Source organism: Rhinolophus sinicus, chromosome 5, assembly GCF_057876585.1.
Source record: "Rhinolophus sinicus isolate RSI-liver-muscle chromosome 5, RSI-T2T, whole genome shotgun sequence".
NCBI classification, from domain to species: domain Eukaryota; kingdom Metazoa; phylum Chordata; class Mammalia; order Chiroptera; family Rhinolophidae; genus Rhinolophus; species Rhinolophus sinicus.
In genome coordinates, this window is record NC_142505.1 from 108,905,660 (window position 1) to 108,931,722 (window position 26,063).

The following is a 26,063-nucleotide window of genomic DNA, read 5'->3' on the forward strand; positions in this document are numbered from 1 at the left end:
TGTCCATGTTCTCGAGCTGAAATGTGAGGTCACAGAGGGGTCACAGGCTCGAAGGATCCTGGTGCATCAGCAAGAGGAGCCATTGCTCAGGACTGGGCTCTGCAGGAAGCACCCCTAGAATTTTGGGGAGCCCTGCACTGGGGCCCGGCTCTCGCGTGGCGGTCCGAGGATGCCACAGACATCTGGGCTGTGTACACCGCAAGACACCACGCTGAGTTCTGGCAGAGTGTCCAGCTGCCTCGGCAGGCGGAGGATTCTACAGGAAAGCCTCTCTTTCTGGAAGCACATGGACATTTTGTCCAAACTGACTTGAATTCTTGCCAAGCTGGGCATGGGCCGAGGTGTGCAGGGCAGGAGTGACCAACCTGGCCTCGAGGTGATTTAAGTTCAGCGTGTCTAATCAATGCTCAAATTTTCCCAACCATTTTATGAATTTTCCAACTTTTTATTTTGAAAAATGTCAATCTTACAAAATGGTTGAAAGAACGGTACAGCGAACACCTATAGACCCTCCACCCTTATTCTCATCTTTAAAAATTGATGCCCAGGGTTTTATTATTAGGTACACAGCATTTTTAACCATCCCAGACAAGTCATTATTACTGCTTTTTGTTTTTGTTTTTTAACAGGATACCTCTTTTCTTTTATTCTTGTTTCTTTTATATCCCGTGGAAAAATTTGTAATTACTCATTCAACAAGTATTTCTCGGGCAGCTCCAGACGTTGCAGCCTTTGTCACGTGAATCCCAGTCATTTCATTAAGTTAATTACCCAGTGTTTATGTCTTTACTTCTGCTACTATGAGAAGGGTGTTCCTTCACCACTGTGTGGTCTAACTGAATGGAGAAACTATTGATTCGTGAAGATCACTTTCCTAACCAGACACCTAAGGGAGCATTCTTATTGGTCCTAATGCATCCCCATGGGTTTTCTAGGGTTTCTCGAGTAGACAGTCAAATTGTTTGCAGATAATGATAATTCTGCCTCTTCTCCGATATTTTTTTATTTTTGGAATAAAATATACATAACATACAATTGCCTATTTTCACCATTTTTCAGTGTACAGGTCAGCGGCGTTAAGTACATTTGCTACTGTGTAAACACCACCCATCTATTTCCAGAACTTTTTCATTATTCCAGAGACTCTGTCTCCCAGTCCCTCCCCTGCCCTGGCACCCACCCCAGGCCCCTAGACATGGCCAGTGGGTCTTCTTCAGGCCTGGGGGACAGGGCTACCTTGACCCTTTTCACTGGGCAGCAACTTGGGCACTTGTGTTGGGAGGGGTCTGCTCCAGCTCCTCACCTGAGTCAAGGTCCAGCCCCAAGAGGGGTCTGCGTCTGGGCTCCAACCCCGGGCCCCTGTGCCGTGAGCCAATCTCGCTGCTTTGGCTTTGAGTTTCTCACGTTGGAGAATTTCTCCTTCTTTCTTTTGAGCTCATTATGCATTTGCGTTTATAGCCATGTGTGTGTCCACCAGGTTCATTCCTGTTGCCAAGATCCTACTGGCCCACAGCGGACACGCCTCCCACAGCGGTCTTTCCGACATGCCTACCTGCCCCAGACCTGAGCTGGCTCTGGGGTGTCTCTTTGGGAAAGTGAATACTGTATCTATGCCATGACCAGTTTCAACATAAAGCCAGGCAAACAAGAGGATGTGAGGGGCAAACATGAATTTTAAATGAAGGCTGGGCAATCACATCGTCTCTTAACTGGCCTGTTTCTGTACCAGGTTTTATTTTAAACACTTCAGAGCATTTGTGCTGCTATTTGGAATCTTGGCTCCGAGTTCTTTCTCAGCCAAGCTCTTATGCAAATACAAGTCCCCCAGAAGGCAGCGCCCACGCAACTGCAAGTGACAGAGGCAGCACACTCCACGGTCAGGGTTCTGGGTTTCTCGGCCGTCAGGGAGCTCGGGCCGGGGGTCGGGCGGGGCTGGCGCGTCCCTTTGGACGTAAGGGCCCTGTGGGTGCTCCTTTTCTTGCTCTTCAAAAACATGAATGTGCTGAAGATGTTCATCGTAGCACGAGGCTGCGGGAGACACGAGTCCATGAAAACCCTCACACGCTGCAAGCAGAAGTGAGTGGGTACAGCCCGGGGTTGTCTCCGAAGACGACGGCAATCACTGCCTCCCCATCAAGAGGTGGGGTCCATTTCCCTCCCTTAAACCTGCCCTGACCTTCTCAGCTGTTTTGGCCAAGACAATGAAGTCAAGGTGACATGGTGCCAGTTCCGTCTTTTGTAAAGAAACCTGGCAGCTTCTGCTTTCAGTCTTTGGAAGTCGGCTGCCATGTAAGACATCTGACTGCCAGGAGACTGCCATGCTGGGAGGAGGCCCAAGCCACCACGTGAAAGGGAGGAGCCTGGACATCCCATCGCCAGTGACTCAGGTCCCTGTAGCCACCATGCCCCACCACGGCCATGGCATGGAAGCATCCAGGTTCTGGCACACTTTTACTCCAGGGCACCTGGGCAGGAGCCATGGGGCAGGACGGCCCGCCCCCTCCACCTGAAAGCCGGTGGGCTGCACCCGGGGCATCTTCTGCGGACTCAGAGCACAGAGTGAGTGGCCTCGCTCTGCCCGGCTCGAAGCCAACCCCCTCCAATGGGCCAGGCTGAAGTGCACCCTTGAGCTCGCTCTTAGAACAGCCGTACTGAGACAGAATTCACCCAGCACACACTGCTCCCATGAGGCTGCCATTCAGTGGTTTCTAGCATATTCACAGACATCTGCCACTACCACCACAGTGGGCTTAAGAGCATATGTGTCATCTCAGAAAGAAACCCTGTACCCTTTAGCTGTCACCCCACTACCCCCCACCCCTGGACAGCCACTGATGTGCTTGGTCTGTGTGGGTCTGCCTATTCTGGACACTTCCTATAAATGGGACCGTACAATATGGGGCCTGCGGTGTCTGGCTTCTTTCTCTGAGCAGTGTTTTCAAGGTTCATCCACACTGTGGCAGGTGTCTGCCTTCCTTCCTTTACGGCTGAATACGAATAGTATGTGCATAAGGAGACCACGTGCTGTTTGTCCAGCCATCCGTTGACGGACACTTGGGAGTACGTCTCTTTCCTCCTGGCTGCTTTGATCGCCGTCCTTCCAGGACACCTGGGAGCTGGCCTGAGAGTTATCCTCACCAGCGACACACAGGCCATGCTCAATTTTCCTGGCCCCTTGTTGACATTCACCTGTCTGAGCTTAGCAAGGCTCAGCTTTCCTGCGGGGATGTCATTTACAGGAGAAATAGGACATGGACAGGAGAAGGGAGCCATCTGTGAGTGTGGGCAGCTGCCGAGCGGGGCCATGGACACCTTGGGTGACCTTGAGTCTCACTGAGCGTTGGCCGGTATCCAGCAGCATGAAAATGTCACTGTAGTCACCATTTATGTAACTATTACCTCCCTGCTTGGATATCCCAGGCTCAGAAAGTTTAGGGGGCACAGGTGGGGTGGAGGTCCGATCCAGCCTCCCTGGGCGTGTATTTGGTGGAGCTGATAGGTGAGAATAAGGAAATAATGTGAAAAAAAACTCTATTCAGATGTGGTCCCTATGATTTGGCTAAACAGTGAGACTGCAGAGCACAGGAGGGGACCCATGAGGACCCAGTGTCCCCCTATCTCCAAAATAAGGAAGATGTCAGCCTAAATGGAAAATGCAGAAAATTGCCAGGGTCCCTGGGAAATGACTGTTCAAAATAAAACAAATGGCCCCAGTCAGAAGAGAAGTGAGACAGCACTGGATAAGGTCAGTCTTTGAAAGGCAAGAAGAAAAGCAGATTGAGAGTTTATAAGGTTCTATGTGTCAGGTTATAGGAATACAAGGTCTGACAATTAAGTTCGCGAACTTGAACTTGTTGCAATGATGTTGCTAACCTATTTTGGTATCAGAGGGATTATTCATGATGAATTTGTACCAATTGGACAAGCAGTTAACCAAGTTTATTATTTGGCAGTGCTGAAAAGGCTGCGTGAAGAAGTTAGACGACCCGAACTTTTGGCCAACAATTCATGGCTCTTGCATCACGACAATGCACCAGCTCACACAGCACTGTCTGTGAGGGAGTTTTTAGCCAGTAAACAAATAACTGTATTGGAACACCCTCCCTCCTCACCTGATCTGGCCCCCAATGACTTCTTTCTTTACCCAGAGAAAGGAAATACTGAACTCATTTTGATGACATTCAGGACATCAAGGGTAATACGATGACAGCTCTGATGGCCATTCCAGAGAAAGTTCCAACATTGCTTTGAAGGGTGGACTAGGCGCTGGCGTCAGTGCATAGCTTCCCAAGGGGAGTACTTCAAAGGTGACCATAGTGACATTCAGCAATGACGTACGTAGCACTTTTTCTAGGATTAACTTTTCTTAGGATTAACAAACTTAATTGTCCAACCTTGTATAATTCCTATAATAGGAATTATATTATTTCTATAAAACCCAAGGGAAAAATGTATTTAGCTGTCATATACTAAAGATATCCTCTGGGATAGTGTGACTATGTCTGCAAAACTCAACAAAAAGCCTTTTAATTCTTTTCATCCACTCATGGATTCTATGAAATATTTATGGATCACAAATAAAATATCCTGTCAAGGAAACTGCAGCCTGCGAGTTGAACCACCTGAGCGGAGGGACGCAGGGGACGTACGGCAGGGGGTGGTCAGAGAGAGAAAGTCCCATGCGGCCTGAGGTAGGAGGACGACAAACAGCAGACGTGCCCCTTACGACGACCCGTCAGCCCCGACAACCCTGGGGATCTGCCTGACGTCAGGGACATTACCCAAGGGATGGGGACGCCGCCTGCCTGTGTCTCGATGGAACGGACGTGAAGGAAGGTCCCCTCGGAAAGCACCACCAGCGGTGGCAGAGCCCCACCGAGTGACATGCCCACATCAGCAGCATTCCTTGTACTGCTTCAGGTATTGCCTGCCCTTCCTTTGAGGTCACGACCTCCAAAATCCCGGTTCCCTCTCAGGACCTAGTGACAATACCAATATGCCCTGGCATCTCCTCCCGTAAGGCCACGAGATGAGTGAGACAAGCCCAAGGAAAGCTGGTGACCAGCAGCAACACGGAAGTCTTGTAACTGGGATGCAAAAGCCACTGCCATCACGGCAGGCCTGGCAGTGACAAGGGCAGGCGGGCAGGAACTTCAAGGACTCCTTTATAACTTGCTTTAGGGTTCTCTGCGAAGCTGATTTGAATAGGACATGCCAAGGGCATGGCTTCCAAAGGTGGGTGGTTTGTAACACTCTCTGCACTTGGCCTTGCTCATCACGTTCCTGGTCCTTAATCCCTGCGTGGTCCCACACAGATGTGGCTCAGCGTGCGCCCATGAGCCAAGGCCCCACCTTGAGGACTCGTGTCTGAACCTTCCCGCACCAGCTACATCGGGGAAGGTCAACAGTGAGGGAGGCCAGGGGACACCATGAAAGCCACACTGCTCTTCATGCTCCCATGAGAAAAACAGCTTGGCTGTTCTAAAGAAACTCAAGTACATATTAATCCACTACAAAAACAAACAAACAAACAAACAGTAGGAAAAAAAATCACAAACGCTTTTTATAAAACGAACCAAAGTCAGCAGAAAATGTCACATACACATTTAGGGAGTCTTGTGCGTTTCCCTGACCTAACTGTTGCACCAGGGTCTCCTCAAGCAGGACGGTAGCTACGAAACACTGGGAACCGACAGTGGGTCTGAGGTCACAGGTAGGGATGCGACTCAAACAGCGACGACTGACCCTGTCAGAAGCTCACCTGCTGGTGTCACTCATGCCTTATTGGGGAGAACATAAAACCGACTTGATACTGAGGAACAAATTTTCCAACGTAGAGGGCAATTTGTGACAAAGCAACGGCGCGTGCAGAACGTGCTTCTCAAAGCAGCCGAGCTAGCACAGCCAGCAGGCCCGCCACCTGCCTCGGGGACACCAGTGCACTCTCGACTTCATCCTACCTGTCCCATGGGGTCCAGTTCTACAATATTTCAGATGAGGCCAAGAAGTCAAGTAGAAACAAGTGCATAATCTGTTTCACAAAGGACAAAAACTAATTCTGGATGGAAACCTTTGTAAGATTGCAGTCAGGCTGTGGGACTCTTAATATTGCATTTAAGCAATGGTGTAAATGAGACGGATGGCCTGTGAGTAGGGAATGAATCAATGAAAAACATAGAACAACACAGGTTTTAATGTCTTAATGTGGTTACAAAATGCTAACAGAGATGGGCTTTCCAGTCTGATTTGGTCCAGGACGAAGTCAGGAAACACTGCCACAGCCGAGCCACAGACACTCACACAACCCATGCTGACGGCGCATCCGACAGCTTCACCCCGTAAGGAAACGTGGTGAGGAATGCAATTAAGTGACAACTCAGTAAAAAAACAAAACAATACGGGGCTGAGGAATCAAAACAGTCCCTTTCAATTCTGAGTGTTAAAAAGATTTAATTTTTCCAAATTAAAGACTTTCCTGGTCAAATACCAGGGATACATAAGAAGGGCTGGCTGTACCTCAATATCGTTTTTATGTGTGTGCTTCACAAAATCCACAGAATGAAAAGGTACAACATGGGCCAAGAATTATGACCCAGGTAAAAACGAAAATATACATCAGTGAAATCCGTCTGCTTGACAGTAACTATCATATATTTTCAATAAGAAGCTAAGCCCCTCAGAGAGAGAATTATTATAATATAGATATAATTCCAAACAGAATACTGGTCTGAGCACACTGCTTCTCACATCTGTGACGCCGCAGAACCCAAACCAAATGTTCAACCTGTCCGTCTTGAGTTTGAGAATTAAGTACACTTGTAAAAGAATGTATTTGGATTCTCAGCTGTGCTAGTGTTACATACACTTTATACAAGGGATCCCGTCACTCCCCACATGCAAAGGACAGGTCTACAGAGATTTAGGGCAGGGGAGAAATAGAACAAAACAAGCATGGCTTCCATCCGCTGACGCAGTCACAAAACCACAAACAGTGGGGATGAGCCAGGAACACACTTCCCATCACTGATTGTCTCGTTTTTCTTGCTGCGACCTGAGCACTTCTAGTCTTTTCTATGTGTGGCCCACTGTTGGCCGTGGGGAAGACAAGGGCCTTCCCCTTCTCTCCTCCTGACGAACCTGCGAGCAGGCAGAGCGTGCAACTCGCTCCTTGCTGGGAACCGCAGCTGCAAAGGTCCTGGGGCCCCAGGCAGGGCAGGGCAGGGCAGGGCAGGGCAGGGCCGACTGCTCAGGGTGAGCTCGTGTCTTATCCCTGCCAGCGGGGATCTGCTGTGGGATGAGGGTGTGCGTTATCTGGATGACTGCAGTCCGCCAGCCAGGGCAAGTTCCCCCCATCCCCAGACTGGATGCACATGCCTGCCACTGTTTTTAGAACGCAAGAGGAGGAAAAGGCAGGGATGAAAGGGGGCCACGTATAACCCTGAATGGGAATTATACTTGTCGTCATTCTTACTTCACCTTTCCCACCAGCTCTGTCTGTACTCAGGAATCAGAACTGAATACAAATCAAGGGTTTAATCTGTAAGACCAGTTTGTTTCAGCGTTTTCTGGGTGCTGAGCTGGGCACCCGCAGTCCACACATCCTGGTACGCTAACGACGACCCTGGGAGGGAGGGAGGGATCATTCCAGGAAACTGAGGCTCCCAGGTGACCTGTGCCGGCCACGCCGCCCATAACGTGGTAGAATCGGGAACTGGATTCAGGTGTTTTTAACTGCAGCTTCAATCCAAATCTTGGTTCCACTGTTTAGAAAATACAAAAGGTTTGGTCCCAATCCACATGAGTCCTTTAAGTAAGTTTCTGGGTTTGGTTTCCTATCCTCTTTCAAAATAGTCTTTTTTTGAGGTTTGGAAAAATATGCCATAATAAAAAACTAACATTGGTGTCTAGTTTGGAGTTCAGCAAATCAGTACACGTGTTCTGCTGGGTTCAGCTGGAGTCCCCTCCAGCCGAGCTTCCACATGGCAGGAAGGTGCAACCACCTCAGGAGCTTCCGTTTCCTCCTCCGTGGACGGGCCTCCAGCCCACCCGCGACACGAGCACAAAGGAAGACGTGCTCGTGGCAATGAGACAGGCAAAGGAGTCACGGAGGGTGGGTAATCCTCAAACACATGTACATCCTTCTCGTTTTTCTCCCTTGGTCCTCCCTCCCTCCCTGGGACGCGGGCAGCAAAGAGCTTCCCCGACTGGGGAGAGAAGGACTGGCCAGCCCTGTGGGGCCCCAGGGGCGACCTTTCTTTTCTAACCGCCCCTCTTAAAGTTGAGGAAACTGAGGCTGAAGGAGGGAAGAGAATCCCCACATCTGCTAGGACTACCAACCCCAAAGGCAGACGAAATCACACGCCCTTGACCACGAGAAACCGGCAAACATGACTCCCCAAGTCACCACACGTGTGGGAGTCAACAAGCAGGCACCGAGATCAGGAATATTCAACATGATCCAGGAAAGGCAGTTCCCTTCGGTTACTAAGAAACTCCAGCATAGGGCCCCGCATCGGCACGGACACCTTTGACACTTTTCCCCATAAACACTCACTCTGGACAAATGTGCCACCAAAGAGAGCCCAAGGCCTTGTTCTAGGCGAAGACAAGTAAGAGAACTTTCCAGGTCTGACACAGGTAGGCTTGGGCACGCTAACTCCTCGGGCAAAGGACCATCCTTGCTCTGGGCCCAGCAGACGGTCGTCCTGTCAGATCTGTCACTGTGGATCACATCTCATCAGGGATCCAGGACAGACGTGCCAGAGATTTTAAAGGAAAAGTTGAGTACATCTCACCTTCACCTCTAACAGCACTTCATGTTGCTGCCATAACCGGCGTTTCTAGAGATTTCTGGCACGGTCAGAACTCACTCAAGGCACCTCTTAAATTTAGGCTGTCACCTTAAAGCCACCACTGCATATGCAGCCTGAGGCGCAGGGCCGGACCTGGCAGTTGGGCACTTAGCGCTAAGGTCAACCAAGTCCCTTTCTTTCCCTCCTAAGGGCCACTCAACTGCCGCGTCCAAGATACAAACACAACCTGAAACAGACACCTGACCCCTCTTCTGTCCAGAAACCTGACAAAATAAAGGAGGGCAAATACAATATTTTTGCTTTTTCACCTCTAACCTTAACTGTCACATCCCAAAGACTTGAGAACAGTCTTTCATGCCATTAATGCCCCTCAAATTCCCTTTAAACATGACGTGCATGTGTCTTGGTTTGGAACGTAGAGTTTGAGGTACTGGAGGTTTAAATTCTGTAAAAATGACAAGGGAAGCCAGGCAAATACTGGGTTTGTGAGCACACTCTCTCATCACTTTGCTGAACAATTTCACAAGACTAAATAGGAAAGGCACATGTCATCACCCCATGAAGGCGGGGTTCACAGCCGACTTCGCTCTTGTGTTTCCACCTATCTCGACTACTCCTGACAAGTACGAAGAGCCCGGGACAGACAGTGGAGCTCAAGGTAAAACAACAAGTAGGGACCCATCACATTTTAATTCTGTGCCATGTGGGCACAGAAATAGCTACAACCCTTTCAAAATAAAAAATAAAATAAAATAAAATAACAGTTATTCAACAGGAAGACTAAGTAGAGACCAGACAATTTAATTATACAAAGGAGAACACTGTCCGCTCCGATATTCCGATTTCAAGTTCACTTGCTGTCAGAAGGAAAGGGTTTTAATATCAGAAAGAACCTCTGTCAATACCCACATGGAAAACAAATCCACCACGGAAGAAATCCCAGAATAGTCCAATTTGGAAAGAATTTAATTAACAAAATAAAGCGGAGAACATAGCCCAGGTGGGCGGGGCTCTGGGAGAGGACCCCTCCACCAGGCCGCTGCCGGCCCAGCCCTGGGGGCCCCGGACCTGTCTGCAGGCAGACCAGCTCTGCACCGCCATGCGCTCATTATATACAGATTGTAAAAACCAGGCGAACGCAGCGTGTTAGGAAGTGGCTCCTAGCTGTCCTATGCTGCCTTGGCACATTAACGCATGCAAAGCAAGGAGGTTTCAAGGGCTTCACCAAACAGTTAGTTTTGGCAAAAAGAGGAAACAAACGAAAAGCTAAAATTCATAAGCAGAATTAAAAGCCACTGAAGTGAAAACCATGTATTTCTCAACAGTAGGGAATGAGACTACAGCTACAATCTTTTTTTTTTTTTTCTTTTTAAGTCTCTGCCATCCTCTCCCCCAACTCAGGTCCAAGTTCATAGCAGCATAACACAAAGTCCTCTGTCAAGCCAGTGTTCTCTGCTTTGGGGTCAGAGTTCACAGGTCAAGTCAGTCCGTCCGAAGAATCATGGGAGGGTGCTCGCTGTCCTCCTCCAGCCGCAGGGCGCTGGCTTCATTTTCCAGGCAAGTGCCACCTGCTGCACCCAGCTCATCTGTGTAGGCTGCAAAGAGACAGCGGGTCACCTCAGGGGCTGGGAGCGGAGCAGGCAGTCCGGCAGCCAGGCCAGAGGCTGGACTTGGGGTACACGAGGGTGTTTATAAATGGCAGCCCACACGAACACTCTGAATTTTAATCTCTCTTCTGACTAACAAGCTTTCTGCAGCCTTAGGCAGCTCAAGATGAAGTCATGTATTTTCCAAAATTCCTAAGTGTCAAAAAGCTGCCTGCATGTATACACAGAGGGGCTTCCCGATGGACATGCTGTGAATTCTCCTTAGCGAGCAGGGAGAATGGAGGTACTTCTTGAACTGGTTATGTGGGGTGCTCAAAAACGACACGAGCTGCTCGGTGCTTCATCTAACTCAAAGCGTACCGGCGAGCAAGGACAACGTGACATGTGAGCAACTACAGGACCGCCCACTTGAGGTCAAGCCACTTTTTGGGGGTGGGGGGTGCTCAGAAGGAGGCTGACTGGCCAGCTTCTGCAGCAGGCCCCCTGAATGCCGCAGCCCGCCCCCCTCGCAGGGCCCTGGCCAAGGGTGGCCCCTGCATGCTTGCTGGACGATCAGACACGGGGGAGGGTAAGGACCCAGGACAAACACTGGCAGTGGCGGGGCAGGGTCGGGGCAGGGTCGTATTTTAGCCGAGACGCAGCAAGCCAGCCGGCCTTAGCCACGATTACTCTTCTTCAAAAGGAAGAAGAAAGTAAATCTGGCCGTGAGAGGCCAGGCACAGCCCAACTCACGACAGCTTGCCTCTGCCTGGGCCCTGTCACTCCCCTGCCCAATGGAAAGTGGTGGTGGGCAAGGCGAAGGGTGAAAAGCAGAGCATGAGAAGCAGAGCGGGAGGTTCTGGCATCATTTACCTTCTAGGTTTGTGTCACAGCCCTTACCAAGTCTTGTCGGGGACGCAGGCACGTGAGTACCTTTGGCTACAGCTGTGCTGTAGGTCTGAGTCACCAAGGGGCAGTCGTGAGAGGCGGAGTCTAAGATTTCATTGGTTGTCTCCATACTGCCATCCAGCCTGGGAGAAGCGGAGAAAAACCACAACAGTGAGGACAGCCGGGCGCAGGGACTCACGGGTCTGTAGGGCCAGACCTGCAGCAACAAAGGCCAGAGGCCACTCGTATGCATCTGTAACACTACGGTGACTTTAAATAACTCCTGTGTATCTATCTGTTCACTCGGACTTTTACATGGAAAGTCTAATGGAAAAATGTTATACCTAGGGAGACAATATTTCATTTTTATGTTTGAGGATCATAAATAGAATTCGTTATAAAAACATCACCCCTCATTTCCACCCGGATTATGAGAGTATTGTAGTATCGCTGTTATATAACTTTTGGATAATAAAAAAAGCAAAAACAGAACATTAAACTGCACTACTTCCCAATTAACAAATAATTCCTTCTTTTCAAAGAGACAATCTGTATCTCACAGTGAGACAGCAGGCTCTCAAAACGCGGCACTCGCTGGATGGCACTGGGTGCGTCAGCCCTTTCTTGTAAATGCTAAGCTTCATCCTGAGACAATCCCTAGGGGGAGGGCCTGGACCCTCTCCCCCCACAGGAAGGGCAGGTGTAGCACCCGGCCTCTCCTACATCCACCTCGCCCTATTACTGACTGGGGCCCTGGCAGGGGGTGGGGGAATGGGAGTCTGTGCCCACATCCAGGGGAAGCACAGCTCCTAAATAGCATGGGCCACACTGAAATGCAGACACACAACAGGGGCCCAACCGCAGACTGCCCGCCTGTGGAAGGTCCAGGGAGGGGGCGGCAGGTGGGGGCGACTTACTTGTGCTGCTTCATCAGGGTACACTCGCCCCCCTCCTGGGGGTCCAGGTTGTACATGTACAAATACCCGTCGGAAGCGCCCACCAGCAATCGGGGGATCTTTTGAATCCTAGTGAAAACAAAACACAGCTCCATTCTAGGACCACTCCTTCACACGAAGCTCTTAGGAAGTGAGCAGCCCGGCCTTTGGCACAGCCAGGGAAGACCCCTCCGAACGAGCACACTACTTCCCGTACTCGACATGGTATGTGGTGTACAGGAGGGTAAAATACTGCCTCAAGGCCAAGGCTGCACGGTGTGACTAAAGCCTGGGCGCGGGCATGGGAGCAGAGCCAGTCCATGGTTTCTGACTGCAAAACTGGAGGTATTTTCATAAAACCTTCTCAGCTACTATGCTAGTTGGATAAAAGGATGGAAGCCACTGTTTCTAACATTCACAGGACCATCCACAGCGCTCTCCCCCTGCAGAGCTAAACTCTGCACGATGCCAGTGCAGTTCACAGAGGCCCGTGTGTCCTGCAGCTGCCGTCCAGGGCTAAGTGCAGAGCCTGGAACTGTGAAACTGCCAGTTCTGTAGGCCCAGTGGGTTAAATACTGCCAATCTCCCCTGGTTTTGAGTTAATGCCATTTGTTCACTAATACTCTAAATACTCTCAACAAAAACTGAAAGAGGGAGATGTGTGGAATGAGAGCACTGCAGAAAAAGCATTCAGGTCTACCGACAACGAAGGGGAGCTTTACGCTTCCCTCCATTTCCAGGTAACTGTCACTCAGTCAAAGGTCTAAGTCTGCAGATGAGTCGGGTGAGGAGGAACTGAACGGGACCACACCAGCCACCGTCTCGGATGTATGTGGGGCAGAGCAGAGGGAAGCTGCTGCCACCCTACTCACGTGGCCAGGGAGCAGATGTTTTTGTGGCCGCAGAAAGGCAGGCGGACTGTGGCAAAGGCTCTGCCCTGGTTGAACATTTCTGTCACTTGGGAGGGCAAGTAGCTGGTGGACGCCATGAGCACCTTCCCGAAGTACCCCGTCCAGGTGGTGGGCTCCTCCTGAGGTCTAGAAGGAGGGGAGGCATCAGACACACGCTTCTTCACAGACAAATGGCTACGTCCCACCCGCACAGAGACGAGGATCAGCCCTGAAACTTGAAAGAGAGATTTCCCATACTTGAGGAAAAAAGGGGTGCAGAAAACCATGACCTCCTGAGACCCCGGGGACATTAACAGAGTGTGAAGGGTCAGAGAAAGGGGCCTTCCGGGTCACTGAGCCTGGAAGAGTTGCGCTCCTTCCCAGTGGCCACGTTAGATGACGGCACACAACTGGGAGCAAACGAAGGACGTACCAGGCCAAATCCACGATTCACCCTCATCTTTTTAACAGAAAGTCTCTCAGAACCTTGTAAGCACAAACTTCAAATTGCTGGTACATATTTTTAAGTTACCTTCAATACTCTGAATAAGACAGTATAAACTAAACAATACCAATCCTGGTGGGCTATGTTTTTATATTTTAAGGAAAGGGAAGAAGCACCCCTTCATCATGCATATCCATTACAGTAATACCTAATTTCAATCAACTGCTTTAAAGATGAAAAGCACCGATGGGCAGGTGGGAGACACGTGTGCGCGCCAACGGGCAGTGCTTCAGACACGCTCCTGTGCCTAAGGAGCGTGCTGAGAGGCGGCTGTATGTACTAACCGAAAGACCACCACCTTCACCCTCACGCTGCACCTTGCCCTGAGCGCACGCTCCATGCTAGAAGACCATCTGACGGGGATAAATCCCTTCTGCTGCTGAGTCTAAATTTGGTGACATTTATTCTCAAGCCAGTGCCAGGGTCTTCACTGGCAAAAATGTCGGAAGGCAGGACAGTGTCTGTTCACGTTTTCATCCAGTCAGTAAGCAGAGAAAGTGCTTTGTAGTTTCGGAAACAAATGTATCTCTGAACTCACTTTTCTTTCACAGTCTCAAGTTTGAAGATGTGCACAGTCTCAGTGTTGCTGGAGGCGGAGAGGAACATGCCGTCCATGCTGAAGGCCAAGGAGCAGATGCTCACACACCTAGGGGACAGGTGAAGGGGCCCACGTTATGCCATCACCCCGAAACCCTGGAGGACTTGTAACTAAACCACAGAGAGGAAAAGTTCGCACAACAGGCATACTTGCATCATTCTCGTCCCTTTGAAACATCTTCTCAAAAACTTTCTTGAGAGAAATATGTTTGAAAGATAACAAGAGCAATTCTTTAATATTCCTTTATAGCCAATTGAATTTAAATTACAGCCATTCTTAACATGCAAGAGGGTAAACTGGCAACTCTGACAATGTTTAAGGGTAAAGCTTCCCACATTCAGCACGCTCTACAGTATGTCTTAAAGATCACTGTAAAAACCCTAAAGCCATGAAACACACCTGCATTTCCTCCAACCCCAGAAAGGCAGTAGCCTGTCAGCAGGAAGGGTCCCAGTCAATTCAGGCGCTTTACGGAGGCTCCGTGCTCCCAGCCCTGTAAGCTCCGGCACAAGCCCCGGAAGGCTCCTGCTGTTCTGGAGCGCTCAGTGAGGTCTGAGTGCAAGTACTACACTAGTGGCCAACAAAGGGGTGCCAGGGCCACAGAAGCACAGACCAAACGGCTACTTCCACTGGGGGGGTCAGGGAGAAGCCTCCTCAAGGGAGCCGGACGCAGACTCAAAGGATTCAGAAGGTGCTGGGTCACTACCACGACAGCCCAAGCGCAGGAGACAGCATATGCAAGACCCCCGTGGAGACAGAGGACTCTTCTGGGGACTGAATGTATAATATGGCTGGGACTGGGCGCGACAAGGGAAGAGAAATAAAACAGCTGCAAAGGAAGGGCCGGAGGAGCTTGAAGTTAATCTACAGGCAAAAGGACGCAGTGAAGGTTCCAGATGTGCTCTAATTATATTCACATCCTCAAAGAACAGCCTGGGCTGAAGTCTGAAGAAAGGACTAAAGGGGCCAAGGGCAGAGACCAAGGTGAGCGCAAAGTCAGAGGGCGATCTGAATGGGGGGGCGGGAGGGAGGAGCGGGGGGGACGGGACACAAGGGGACAGAGGGTCTGGTGGGACCGACCTGGGAGAGCCGCATGCCTGCTGCCTAAGCAGGTGTCCCTAGGCCCCCTGGCTTGGCCCCGGGTGGAGGGATGGTGGTAATATTTACCGAGACATATGAGCAGATGGGGGCACACTCGGGCTGGTTGTGCCCAGCATCCAGTGGGCAGGAGACACATAGGGAACCTCAGGAAAGCAGCCTGGCTACATGTCCATCAGCACGCAGGCAGACAACATGGTTTAGAAGGATGTGTGGCGATAGGTTTAGAAGGGGTGAGAAGAGGTTCCAGGCAGAAACAGATATAGGAGTAAACGGAGCAGGAGCAGCCAAAGAGGAAAAGTCTAGAAAGGTGTGTTGTCGGGAAAACCAAGGGAGAAAAGGGAAAGAAACATAAGGACGAGGTAAGGGGGAGGGGCTGGGCCTCTGGCTTTGGAGATAGGACATTAAAGCTCATCGCGTATCTGTGGGAATGACCCCACGGAGAGGGAGCAATGACAGTGCAGGGTTGGGGGGACAGGACCTGCACTGGGGGATAGGGATGGGAAATGGGATGGACGCACACAGCTACAAGTTCTGGAATACTTCCCAAGTACCAGCACTTCCTGGTCCAATTCCCGACCTTGGGGAGGTGGTTTCTAGCAGATGCCCAACTGGGGTGGGAATCAGAGCCCCAGAGGTCAAGTCAGCTGAGCAAGGTCACACAGCTACAAGTGGGCCCTTGGAATTTGGCCCCAGAGCCCTGCGACAGAGGGTTCAGGACGAAGAGGACGGCTGCTCCTTCCTCCAGAGCGGGTCATGGGAGGGAGGGTCAAGTGCGACCCAGCAAGGTTTGCAGACGGATGGGGCGTGGAGGGAGCTCCATACTGCGGCTTATTTTTTTAAAGACAACACCAAAGCCATTTGTTGGGGTGAGAGGGGAGATGTGGGAGCTGGTGACAGGTTGTCAGAGGAGAGAATAAGGACAGGCATCAGCTCACCAGGTCACAAGTTCTGAGCCTGCCACCTCAGAGCAGGCCGAGGAGCCGCACAGCACAGGGGCCCGATGCTGTGCGTTCCTCCACGCTCTGGGGCCATCTGGCCATCGCTCTACGTTCAGGTGGGATCACGGACCAATAAAATCCAGTGTGCTGTATAAAAATGTCCCTTTATCTCCCACGACCATCCAGCTGGGCCGGGAAAATGCCTGTCATTTACCGGGATGCCCAGTGTTTACGTCTCCACTTTTTGGTCAGAGAGAATGTGAAACAGAAATCCAAACAGGCTCCAGAATCAATTTGGAGATTTATGTACTTTACCTCTTAACTCCTCTCCGGAACTCAAAGAGTTTCTGTCCCTCTGGAATGGAAAATACCCTAATCACGGTCCCCTGTGACAGGGAAAAAAGGGAAGAAAAGAGAATTTCAGCGGAGTAAAAATAGACTTTTTCTATTTCTTTCCCTTCAGACTATAAATGAAACATAGGGCACGTCGTTCAGTGGCAGCGTGCAGCAGGCCGGTACGCGGTGTCGGAGACCCTCTCCCGGCCCACTGCCCAGCGGCCCTTTGCACAACCACCTTCACACTTTCTGCCACGAGCACACCACAACACCCCATTCGCTCACTACTAAATCTCTACGTCAACTTACTACTTATTCTAAACACTAACAGCCTAGAAGTCAAATGTGGAATATAATCGTTTTTTTTTTTCTTTTTTCCTAAGTCATTTGAAGTTTAAATGATTAAATCAAATCCCTTTTAAAGCATGTACCCCACCTTGGGAAGGACTCCCTACCCCGATGGTCTGAAGAAGTGTCAGGCCCCACTGACGTCCTTTCTTGCCACTTTGAGTTACTGATCAAGGGAATTGATTAACTGGAAATGTTACTTAACTGCCTAAAAAGGAATAGGTCCAAACTCACAAAATGGTAAGACCTATAAAACTTGTACTAAGATGAAAGGAAACACGAATAAATGGTAAGCTACAGCACCTCCCTGCTTAGAAATAAAATTTTCTAAGGATGTCAGTTTCCCCACCACCCCTCTATTTCCCACCTCCTCAAACATTCACAGGGGTCTGTGGGTAGACAAGACAGAACCCGAACATCTGGGAGAATAAGAAAGAGAAATCAGCCAAGAAAGTGAAACTCAACAGTGCTTTCACCAAGTAGACATTAAAAGAATACCAGCAAACTATTGTAATAAAATAGCACAAGAAACAGACTGATAGAACATGGGATGAGATCAGGTTGTAGATAACATGGGTCCCGTTTTGAGATGTTTTTTTAAAGACAGCAATTCTCCCTGTATGGAAGGACACCAATTGAGTTTGTAATTCTTGAGAATTAGGGGGCTAAAATAATGCATTCATATATAAAAATAACCATGGCAAAAATGTTGTCTTTTGTAGCCTAAACTTTTATTTATATATACAGAGGTTGCCAAAAAAAATGTATACACATTTTGTGAAAGAAAAAAGCTGTATTAAAATTGTAATATGATGAATGACACTGGCATTCATCTGATTAACGCCATCTTTTGAGCATACGTCACGCTACACATTGCTATGTAATTCAGTTCAACTTCGAAAGTAACACATAGGTAACAGCTCTGAAAATGTGTCTACATTCGGCACCCCTGGTATATTTCCTTACTTAGTGGCACTGCCACTGAGTAGTATTAATTAAGTAGTTGTTGGTCACAGCCTGGCTGCAGGTCCCCGACAGCAGGATTACGCCCCATGCATCGTTGCCTTGCTGTGACCGCAGCACCTAAGCACCTAGTACACAGCAGGGCCAAGGTCACTGCTGGTCTAATCCCCCAAACTAAGAGGATTCTGTTTAAAAGTAAATCAAGAGTTGCTCTTTAGAGCCCAGAAAAACACTTCTATTTTTACTGGCTTTGGTATTCCATAAAGTGCTTTAGCGCCCTTCTAAGACATAATAAAAATCATTAAGATAAGACTTTAATTAATCAAGAGGTAATAGGCCATTTCGATGCTCCCAAGGGAGAAGAACAAGGTGATATCATCAGAGTCCAGCAGGGTTCAAAAGCAAAGTCGGGCTTCGAGTCCAATCTCTGTTTCTGCCAGGCTGTGTGACCCTGGGCATAACCTCTGAGCTCTCAATATAAAACAGAAAAACATTTACCTCGCTGAGGGGATCAAGTGAGGTAATGAATACAAAGGGTCTAGTATTAATGCATGATGTAAGTGGTCTATAAATGGTAGCATCATCATTATAGAAACTGCGTATGAGAGTCAGTAGTAAAGACTCACGCAGGACAGGTTAAAGCAGGTAGCTAACTTTCCGTATCTTACTTGGTTGGCTGGCTCAATGGAAGAGGCGACTTAGGAGGGGAGGCTATTTCAGGTTTTCAGAGAAAGCATCCAAGTAAAACCAGGCAGCAAGCAACTGAAGGGTAGATACCAGAGCTCAGAGGAGAGGAGCAGAGCAGGAGAACAAGTCAGACCCTCTCCAGCCCCGCCAAGAGAAAGAAGACAGAACAGAATTTTAAGCAGCAGCAGCAATAGTCCACACGAGGAAGAGAATGAGGACCCTGAGTGCCATGGAGGCCGAGGAGGTTCAAATGGAAGGCGCTGCCTAAGCCATTCTGTCCTACGCAGAGAGAGCTTTAGGAAAGGCCACATCCCTTATCCCCGAGATCCTCCTCACTGACTCTTTTCATCATTAGAGACGTGTATAAAAGATGTGCGTATGAATTACATACATTATTAGAGTCTAAATATTAGCTAACACATGTTTATATGTCATTAATATATTATTCTAATATGTTCTAAATATAGAAACAATATCAATGTCCCAAAAGGAAGTTTAAGTAAATCAAAACTGAACACTACACAGCCATTAAAAGTGTTGTAACTTAGAGAAATACAGTATTATGCAGAATGGAAAAAAGGAGAAATCATACATATAGTACGATCACAACCTTGTTCAATAAATAGAAAAGGAATGAAAGGAAATACATTCAAATGTGTTCAGATCAGCTCCGGACACAACTGCCTCTTTGCCTTTCACACTGTTTATCATCTTCTCAGCCCTCCACCCCAGCACACGGCGGTGTCGTCATGTTAAAGCGCACTGGGTGAATGCATGGGTATGACGGCACTTTCGCTCTAATCTGTCTGCTGTCACAACTGTCAGGTGAGAGCCGGCTCCCGGCAGCACATCTCACAGCCCGACAGGTGGGTGTCTGTCAATGTTTCTCTGTGAGCTGGTCGATACAGAAACCGTTTGGTAACTTGACTGTGAACGGAACTGAAAAGTTTGCTGAAACCGCTGAACTAGTCTTCCACTGGGTACAGCAGACTTACCTTTTCGGAAGCGGTGGCAAGCTTGGTTCCACTGGCGTCGAAAGCCAGCGCGGCTAAAGGACTGTCGTGAGCCGGGATCATGTTTGCAGCTCTCTGGAAGGTAAAGCAGGCAAACGTGACTGCCACGCAGCCGGGCTACGCTGTGCTACTGGTCATTGGGCTCAACATGCCAACGAGCAGCCTTCCAGGTAATACCCACACCAAGGCCGCCGACTTACTGGGGGCGGGGCCAAGGGATACTGCTCGGAACCTTAAGCAGAGCAGTTCATCCGAGAGTGTGGGCGCCCCCCTATTCTCCGGCGCACACATTGGGGATGAGCACAGTGCCGTATGTGGGGGCAACTCCCCGAGACCTGCTCTGCCATCAGAAGCAGCAGCGAGAACTGTGCTGCTGGACCAAGGACTGTGGGTGTCAGAGGCCCATGGCACCCACTCGAGAACGAAGCCCCCTGGGGAGAGCCGTGCCGCACAGGAGGAGTCTCACCAAGTTAATGGTGTCGAAGACCTGCACCTCGCCGATGGTGGCGCTGCCGGGGTACGCCAGGTAGCAGTTGTCGTTGTTGATGGACAGTGCACACAGGCCTGCGCGGACACAGGAGGACGCGCAGTGTTAAGCCCGAGGGCTGCCTTCGCAGTCCTTTGCTAACAGAGCATTTACTTAACAGAGAGCATGTCAGTCAGAGAGCTGAGCCACCTCGGGCCCTGCACGGTGGGGTTTCTAGGTTCTCCTTTCCAAACCGCCGCCTCAGGTGACAGCGGAATTGTAGAAACGGATTCAAGGCCTCTGGTGGGAAGTGATTAGCAACCTCCAAACCGGAAGCTGACTAAACCGATGATTTATGTGGTCACAAGACCAGCAACATTAGAAGGAAGGGAGCTTGGTTTAAGGTCAACACGTTTGAAACCTGGCTGTATCTGTGGAACCTATGCAGAGGAAAACCCCAGTCATCTTCAAAAGGCAGAACGAGAAAACCCATTAACTTACCTGCCGGGTTCGGGGGCGTCTCCCTGATGGTGTGCAGAACCTTCATGTCCCGGATGTTGTGTATGTACAGAGACTCCTCCAGGCACACGATGAGCCTCTAGGAGACCCGGGGACAGAGAGAACCAGCATAAAGAAAGAGCCACGCTGTGCACTCATCTTTGCTCAGCACAGCTGCATTAGGCCGTTCAGCCTTCCTTCTAGCTCTACGACACCGTGCAGACGAGACGGGCTACCCGTGGCGGACGCCGCCGGCCATCACAGGCGGCCTTCCCGAGCACCACGCCCCTCATCTGAGCCAGTGTGCCCGAGACTATTTCTGTCGCTTGTTCTAGGACTTCCAACTATTCCATTTAACCCGTATCACAGAAACTGGTCAACCACAGCCAAGAAAAGCGTGTTTTGTTTTTCTTCGGCTCTCACCCTCCCCTTGGTGGGTTTGGTAACTAAAATACTGGTGTTGAATTAGGCATGGCAACATCAAAGTGAAGGCCTAGGCATTTCTGAGACGTGTAAAAGTCCACTGTACACTCAGCTTCTTTTGCAGGTGTCTAAGTGTCTGCTGCATTTGAAAGATGGATGTAGCTGCAGCTGACGCAGCGAGGGGAGGATTTACGCAGGAAGGACAACTTGGCACGCACACGCTCCACATGAGCTGCTACATGAACGTACACATGTATGTTTTAAGTTTAAAACAGGTCAACATGTTAGGTCTTAGAATTCCCATTTTAACCAATGTTTTCAGTTAACGGACCAATTCCCAGTTTCAGCCCCATGTCAGGATCCGTTCCACGTCTGGCTGCTTTCCCAGCCTTTCCCGTACAGAGTACTTCACTGTAAACACAAGTGCTCAAGGGCCGGAGGACAGTGCTGGACTTGTGAGTGAGCAAAGCACGAGGTTGCTGTGAGGTCAACGCAAGTGCTAGTTAACTGGTCCACTCTGTGAGTTGGGGCAAGGTTTAAAAAGCACTAAGTCCTTCATCCTAAAAAGTTAAATTAAAAGTTTAAAATAGGAAAAAGAAGATGCTAACAGATTTTTAAAAGGAGCATTTATAGAAGCAAAAGAAGCTGTGATTCAACTATTCAACTCTAAGGACGCAGTGAGTCCTCACGTGACATCGCCAACAGGTTCTTGGAAACTGCAACATCACACAAACATCAGACACGAAACCCATTCTACCCCAGGCTATTGGACAGCGACAGAGTTAAGTTCCTACCGCAGCCCACCCACATGAGGCCATGTTCAAGGGCCTGTTGTGCCCTTGAATTCAGGTCTTGGAAGGATGAGCAAAACAATCTGGCACAGAGCAGGGGCATCAGGAACGGAGGGTTAGAGCAACGCTGCTGAGAAAACCGGGTCGGGCAGGGTGGTGGGCTGCGGCGAGCAGCGGCATGGACCAGATGGCTGAGGAACCAGAAATGACAGCTAAAGCCCACTGGCTTTGTCTGAGAGGCACTGGAGGATACTGCGATGGCAGTGACCATCAAAGCCATACTGAAAACCCAAGACATGGGACAGGGCACACTTGACAGTCTGATTCCAATTAAGAGTGTCACTTACCTGCCTGTTCAACTTCACAGCCAGGATCGTGTTGGAGTAGCTATAGTTGCAGATCTCAGTTCCTTTCTTAAAGTGGCAAACTTTTAGCTTCCTAGGAGCTTTGAGGCTGACGATGGCCACGAGGCTGCTTGAGAACAATCTTTCTACGATGCACACGTCTTCAGTATCAGCTGAAAGAAGAAAATATGGATCCAGGTCAATAGGCATAATCTGCTCACACACAAGCACGTGTGTACGTGTAGACATATGTAAAGCAGAGCAGTATGGGGCTACGATGGTGGGCGCCTAGTGAGGGGGCTGGGCTACAGGGACAGTCCCAGAGCAGCACAGGAAGTGTGACGATGAGTTCTGGGGCAGACAGACCAGGGTTACACTCATCACTTAGGAGCCACAGACAACCACTCTCAGCATCTCCCTGCCAGGAAGGCCCCTGCATTCTGCAGGGGGGCCCACCCTCAGCTCAAATGCCACCTCCTTAGAGGCCCGACCCCCACCCCCCACTCTGCCAAAGAGACGTCTCCCAGCTCCTCTCTCACGTTATCCTGTTCACGTCCTTCCTGGCAATCGCCTGTAGTCGCCTGTGCATCCACCCACTGGTCCTCCTTGTACACACTCTGGAGGGTAAGCTCCATGAGGACAGAGGCTGTATTTCCTGCCCACAGCCGTCTCCCTGGCCATTTCAACGGTACCTGACATACGATGGGCCCCCACATAGTCTTTGAATGACGCAATCTTTCTAAGTCTCGTTTCCTCATATGTGAAGTGGGGATCAACTACTCTACATGGTACCACCGTATTAAGAGGGAATGGCAGACACCAGCTCAGAGTCGGGGCTGTATCCCCCTTAGCTCCCTGCGCCCCACTTACAGAGGGGACGCTCCCTACTCAAAGACTGGACTAAACACCAAGTGCAGACAGCATCTTACACAGAAAGTAGCAGATACAGTGGATCCTCCACAAATATTACTTCACCCCCATTCCTACTGACTACCCTACACCCCAATCGCTCCTTATTCCTCCTTTGTTTTATCAGTAATTACCTGGGGTAAGTTCAGATCTAGAAGCAAAGAGAATTCTGGAATGTAGTTAAATCGCAGAGCAAGAATCTAGATCGTTTCTATATGCAGCCTGTCTACCCGAGCTACAGGAAGTACAGCTGTGCCAGGTGCTTCAAACATGTATTAGTTAATTCATTCATTCATTCTTCTCTTCAAATTGATCTCTTGATCAATGCAATCCCAAGCATAATCCTAGCCGACTCTTTAAAATCAGAGAGCAAACGATCTAGAATAGAATATCCAAGGCTACCTTGAAAAAGAACAAAGCTGAAGGGCTTACACATGTGACTTCAAAACTTGGTGTATAAAGAAACCTATAGTAAACCAGACAGTGTGTTACTGACAGAAAGACTGACAACCAGTGGAAAACAACAAAGAGCAGAAATAGACCCACACTTATAGGATTGTTTTTAAGCAACAAAGCAATCCAGTGAGGGAAGAATAATTTTTTCGAAAATGGTGGAACAACAGGAATCCATTAAGAAAAAAATTAGCCTTGACTCAGACCTCACACCACACACCAAAATTAATTTCAGATGGATCACTAAACTGAACATAAAAGCTAAAACTATAAAGTTTTCAAAAAAAACCAAAAAAAAACACAGTGGAATATATTTTTGTGACTTCATGATAGGCAAAAGTTTCTCAGAAAGGGCACAGAAAGCAAAACCATAAATGAAAAAAAAAAAAAAAAGGATAAATCAGACTTCATCAAAATTCAACATATTTGCTCAAAAGACAGGACAAGCCACAGACAGGGAAAAAAACATTCACAAGACATTATCTGACAAAGGACTGGTTCGTATCCAGTGTATCTAGAACTCTGACAACTCAATAATAGAAGACGAATAGTCAAGTTTAAAAAGGGACAAAAGATACAAACAGGCATCTCACAGAAGACCTACAAACAGCCAGCAAAGACATAAAAGTGCCCAACATTAGTCACCAGGGAAATTCAGATTAAAAGCACCACGAGGGCCAGCCCAGTGGCTCAGGTGGTTGGAGCGCCGTACTCCTAACGCTGAAGTTGTCGGTTCGATTCCCACACAGGCCAGTGAGCTATACCCTCCACAGCTAAGATTGTGAACAATGGCTCTCCCTGGAGCTGGGCTGCCATGAGCAGCTGGAGGCTGGTGTGAGCTTCCACCTGGCAGGCAGCGTGGGCTGCTGTGTGCTGCCAGGAGCGGCCAGTGACCCGCAGCCAGTGTGAGCGGCTGGCAGCCAGCGAGAGCTGCCGTGAGCTGCCGACCACCGACCGACTGCCTCAGCCCAGGGGGAGCGCAAGGCTCATAAGACCAGCATGGGCCAGGGAGCTGTGTCCTACACAACTAGACTGAGAAACAACGGCTTGAACTGGAGTGTGTGTGGTGGGGAGGCGGCAGAAAGGAGGGAATAAGTATAAACAAAAGGTTAAAAATTACAAAAACTGCAATTACTTTAAAAAACAAACAAACAAACAAACAAAAACAATAACAAAAAAACCCACCACGAGGTATCATTATACATACATGCACCAGAACGGCTAATATTAAAAAGACTGACAACACCAAGTGGTGGTGAGGATGGAAAGCAACCAGACTGTCACACAGCATCAGAGGGGACATGAAATGGGATAGCCATTTAGGAGCATCTGGTAATTTCTTTTTTTTTAAATTTTTAAAGAGTTTTGGCTCTGTTGATTCTTTTTTTTTTTTTTTTTTTTTTTTTTTTTACATTGGGGAATATTGGGGAACAGTGTGTTTTTCCAGGGCCCATCAGCTCCAAGTGGTCCTTCAATCTAGACGTGGAGGGCGCAGCTCAGCTCCAAGTCCAGATGCTGTTTCCAATCTTAGTTGCAGGGGGCACAGCCCACTATCCCATGTGGGAATTGAACCGGCAACCTTGTTGAGAGCTCGCGCTCTAACAAACTGAGCCATCCGTCCTCCCCACTGGTAATTTCTTATAAAATGAAACATGTTCTATCCCTAGGTATTTACCTAGAGAAATGAAAATACGGAGGGTGTCAAAAAAATGTATACACATTTTAAGAAAGGAAAACTGTATTAAAATTGTAATACTCAATATTTACCAATAACAAAAGATGAATACAAGTCACGTTTGACTTCTGCAATTACAAGAGGTGCTCAAAGTGGTTCCCATCAGCGTCCAGACACTTCTGATGACGGTGAACTGCTTGAGCAACGTTGACCAGTGTCCATGTGTATACATTTTTTTTGGCACCCCCGGTACATATCCACAAAGAGTTGTACAAGAACGTTCACAGCAGCTTTATTCATACTAACTAAAAACTGGAACAAGCCCAGATGTCCACCAACAGGGAATGGCCAAACTGTCATATATTCATATACATCTGACCCTTGAATGAGGTGCTGATCCACCTCGTCGTTGAAAATCCTCATATTTACTTTTGACTCTCTAAAAACTTAACTACCCTTGGTATCCACGGGGGATTGGCTCCAGGACCCCCCCAAAGTCCTCAGATACTCAAGTCTCCTATATAAAATGGCGAGATCTATGCACACAGTCGGCCCTCTGCATCTGCGGACCCCCAACCGCAGACAGAAAACAGCACAGGTATTTACTGAAAAAAACCTGCGTATACATGGGACCCGCACAGTTCAAACCCGCATTGTTCAAGGGTCGCCTGCCACATGTAACAATATGGATAAATCTGAAAACCTCACACTGCAAGAAACCTTAGAAAAGAGCGCATGCTGCATTTTGATATGTTCTGTGCCAGGCAGACTCAATCCATAGCAGAGAAAGCCCAGAGAGCTGCTTGCCTCTCAGGGGGTGGAAGGGAGTCAGGGCTGACTGGGGGCTGGTATGACGGAACTTTCTGGAGTGATGGTAAACCCCGATAGAGTTCAGGTTATATA

The 26,063-nt window shown here is 49.0% G+C and overlaps 1 protein-coding gene across 4 annotated transcripts in view; it reads right to left on the reverse strand.

The window, feature by feature from the left end:
- Nucleotides 1–9,598: 9,598 nt before the first annotated feature.
- Nucleotides 9,599–26,063, reverse strand: part of WIPI2 (WD repeat domain, phosphoinositide interacting 2) — a 29,436-nt gene continuing 12,971 nt past the window's right edge. The window contains exons 3-12 of one of the 4 annotated variants that reach the window (XM_019753650.3): nucleotides 22,127–22,296; nucleotides 20,569–20,665; nucleotides 20,068–20,165; nucleotides 19,584–19,676; nucleotides 16,570–16,640; nucleotides 14,156–14,263; nucleotides 13,095–13,259; nucleotides 12,205–12,312; nucleotides 11,333–11,430; nucleotides 9,599–10,408 (exon numbers count right to left, since the gene is read on the reverse strand). In XM_019753650.3, coding sequence (XP_019609209.1) covers nucleotides 10,296–10,408; nucleotides 11,333–11,430; nucleotides 12,205–12,312; nucleotides 13,095–13,259; nucleotides 14,156–14,263; nucleotides 16,570–16,640; nucleotides 19,584–19,676; nucleotides 20,068–20,165; nucleotides 20,569–20,665; nucleotides 22,127–22,296 — 1,121 coding nt within the window. In that variant the 3' untranslated portion in view covers nucleotides 9,599–10,295. Of the gene's footprint in view, nucleotides 10,409–11,272; nucleotides 11,431–12,204; nucleotides 12,313–13,094; nucleotides 13,260–14,155; nucleotides 14,264–16,569; nucleotides 16,641–19,583; nucleotides 19,677–20,067; nucleotides 20,166–20,568; nucleotides 20,666–22,126; nucleotides 22,297–26,063 lie in introns of all 4 variants that reach the window. The other 3 variants (XM_019753648.3, XM_019753649.3, XM_074313976.2) reach the window with 3 other exon arrangements.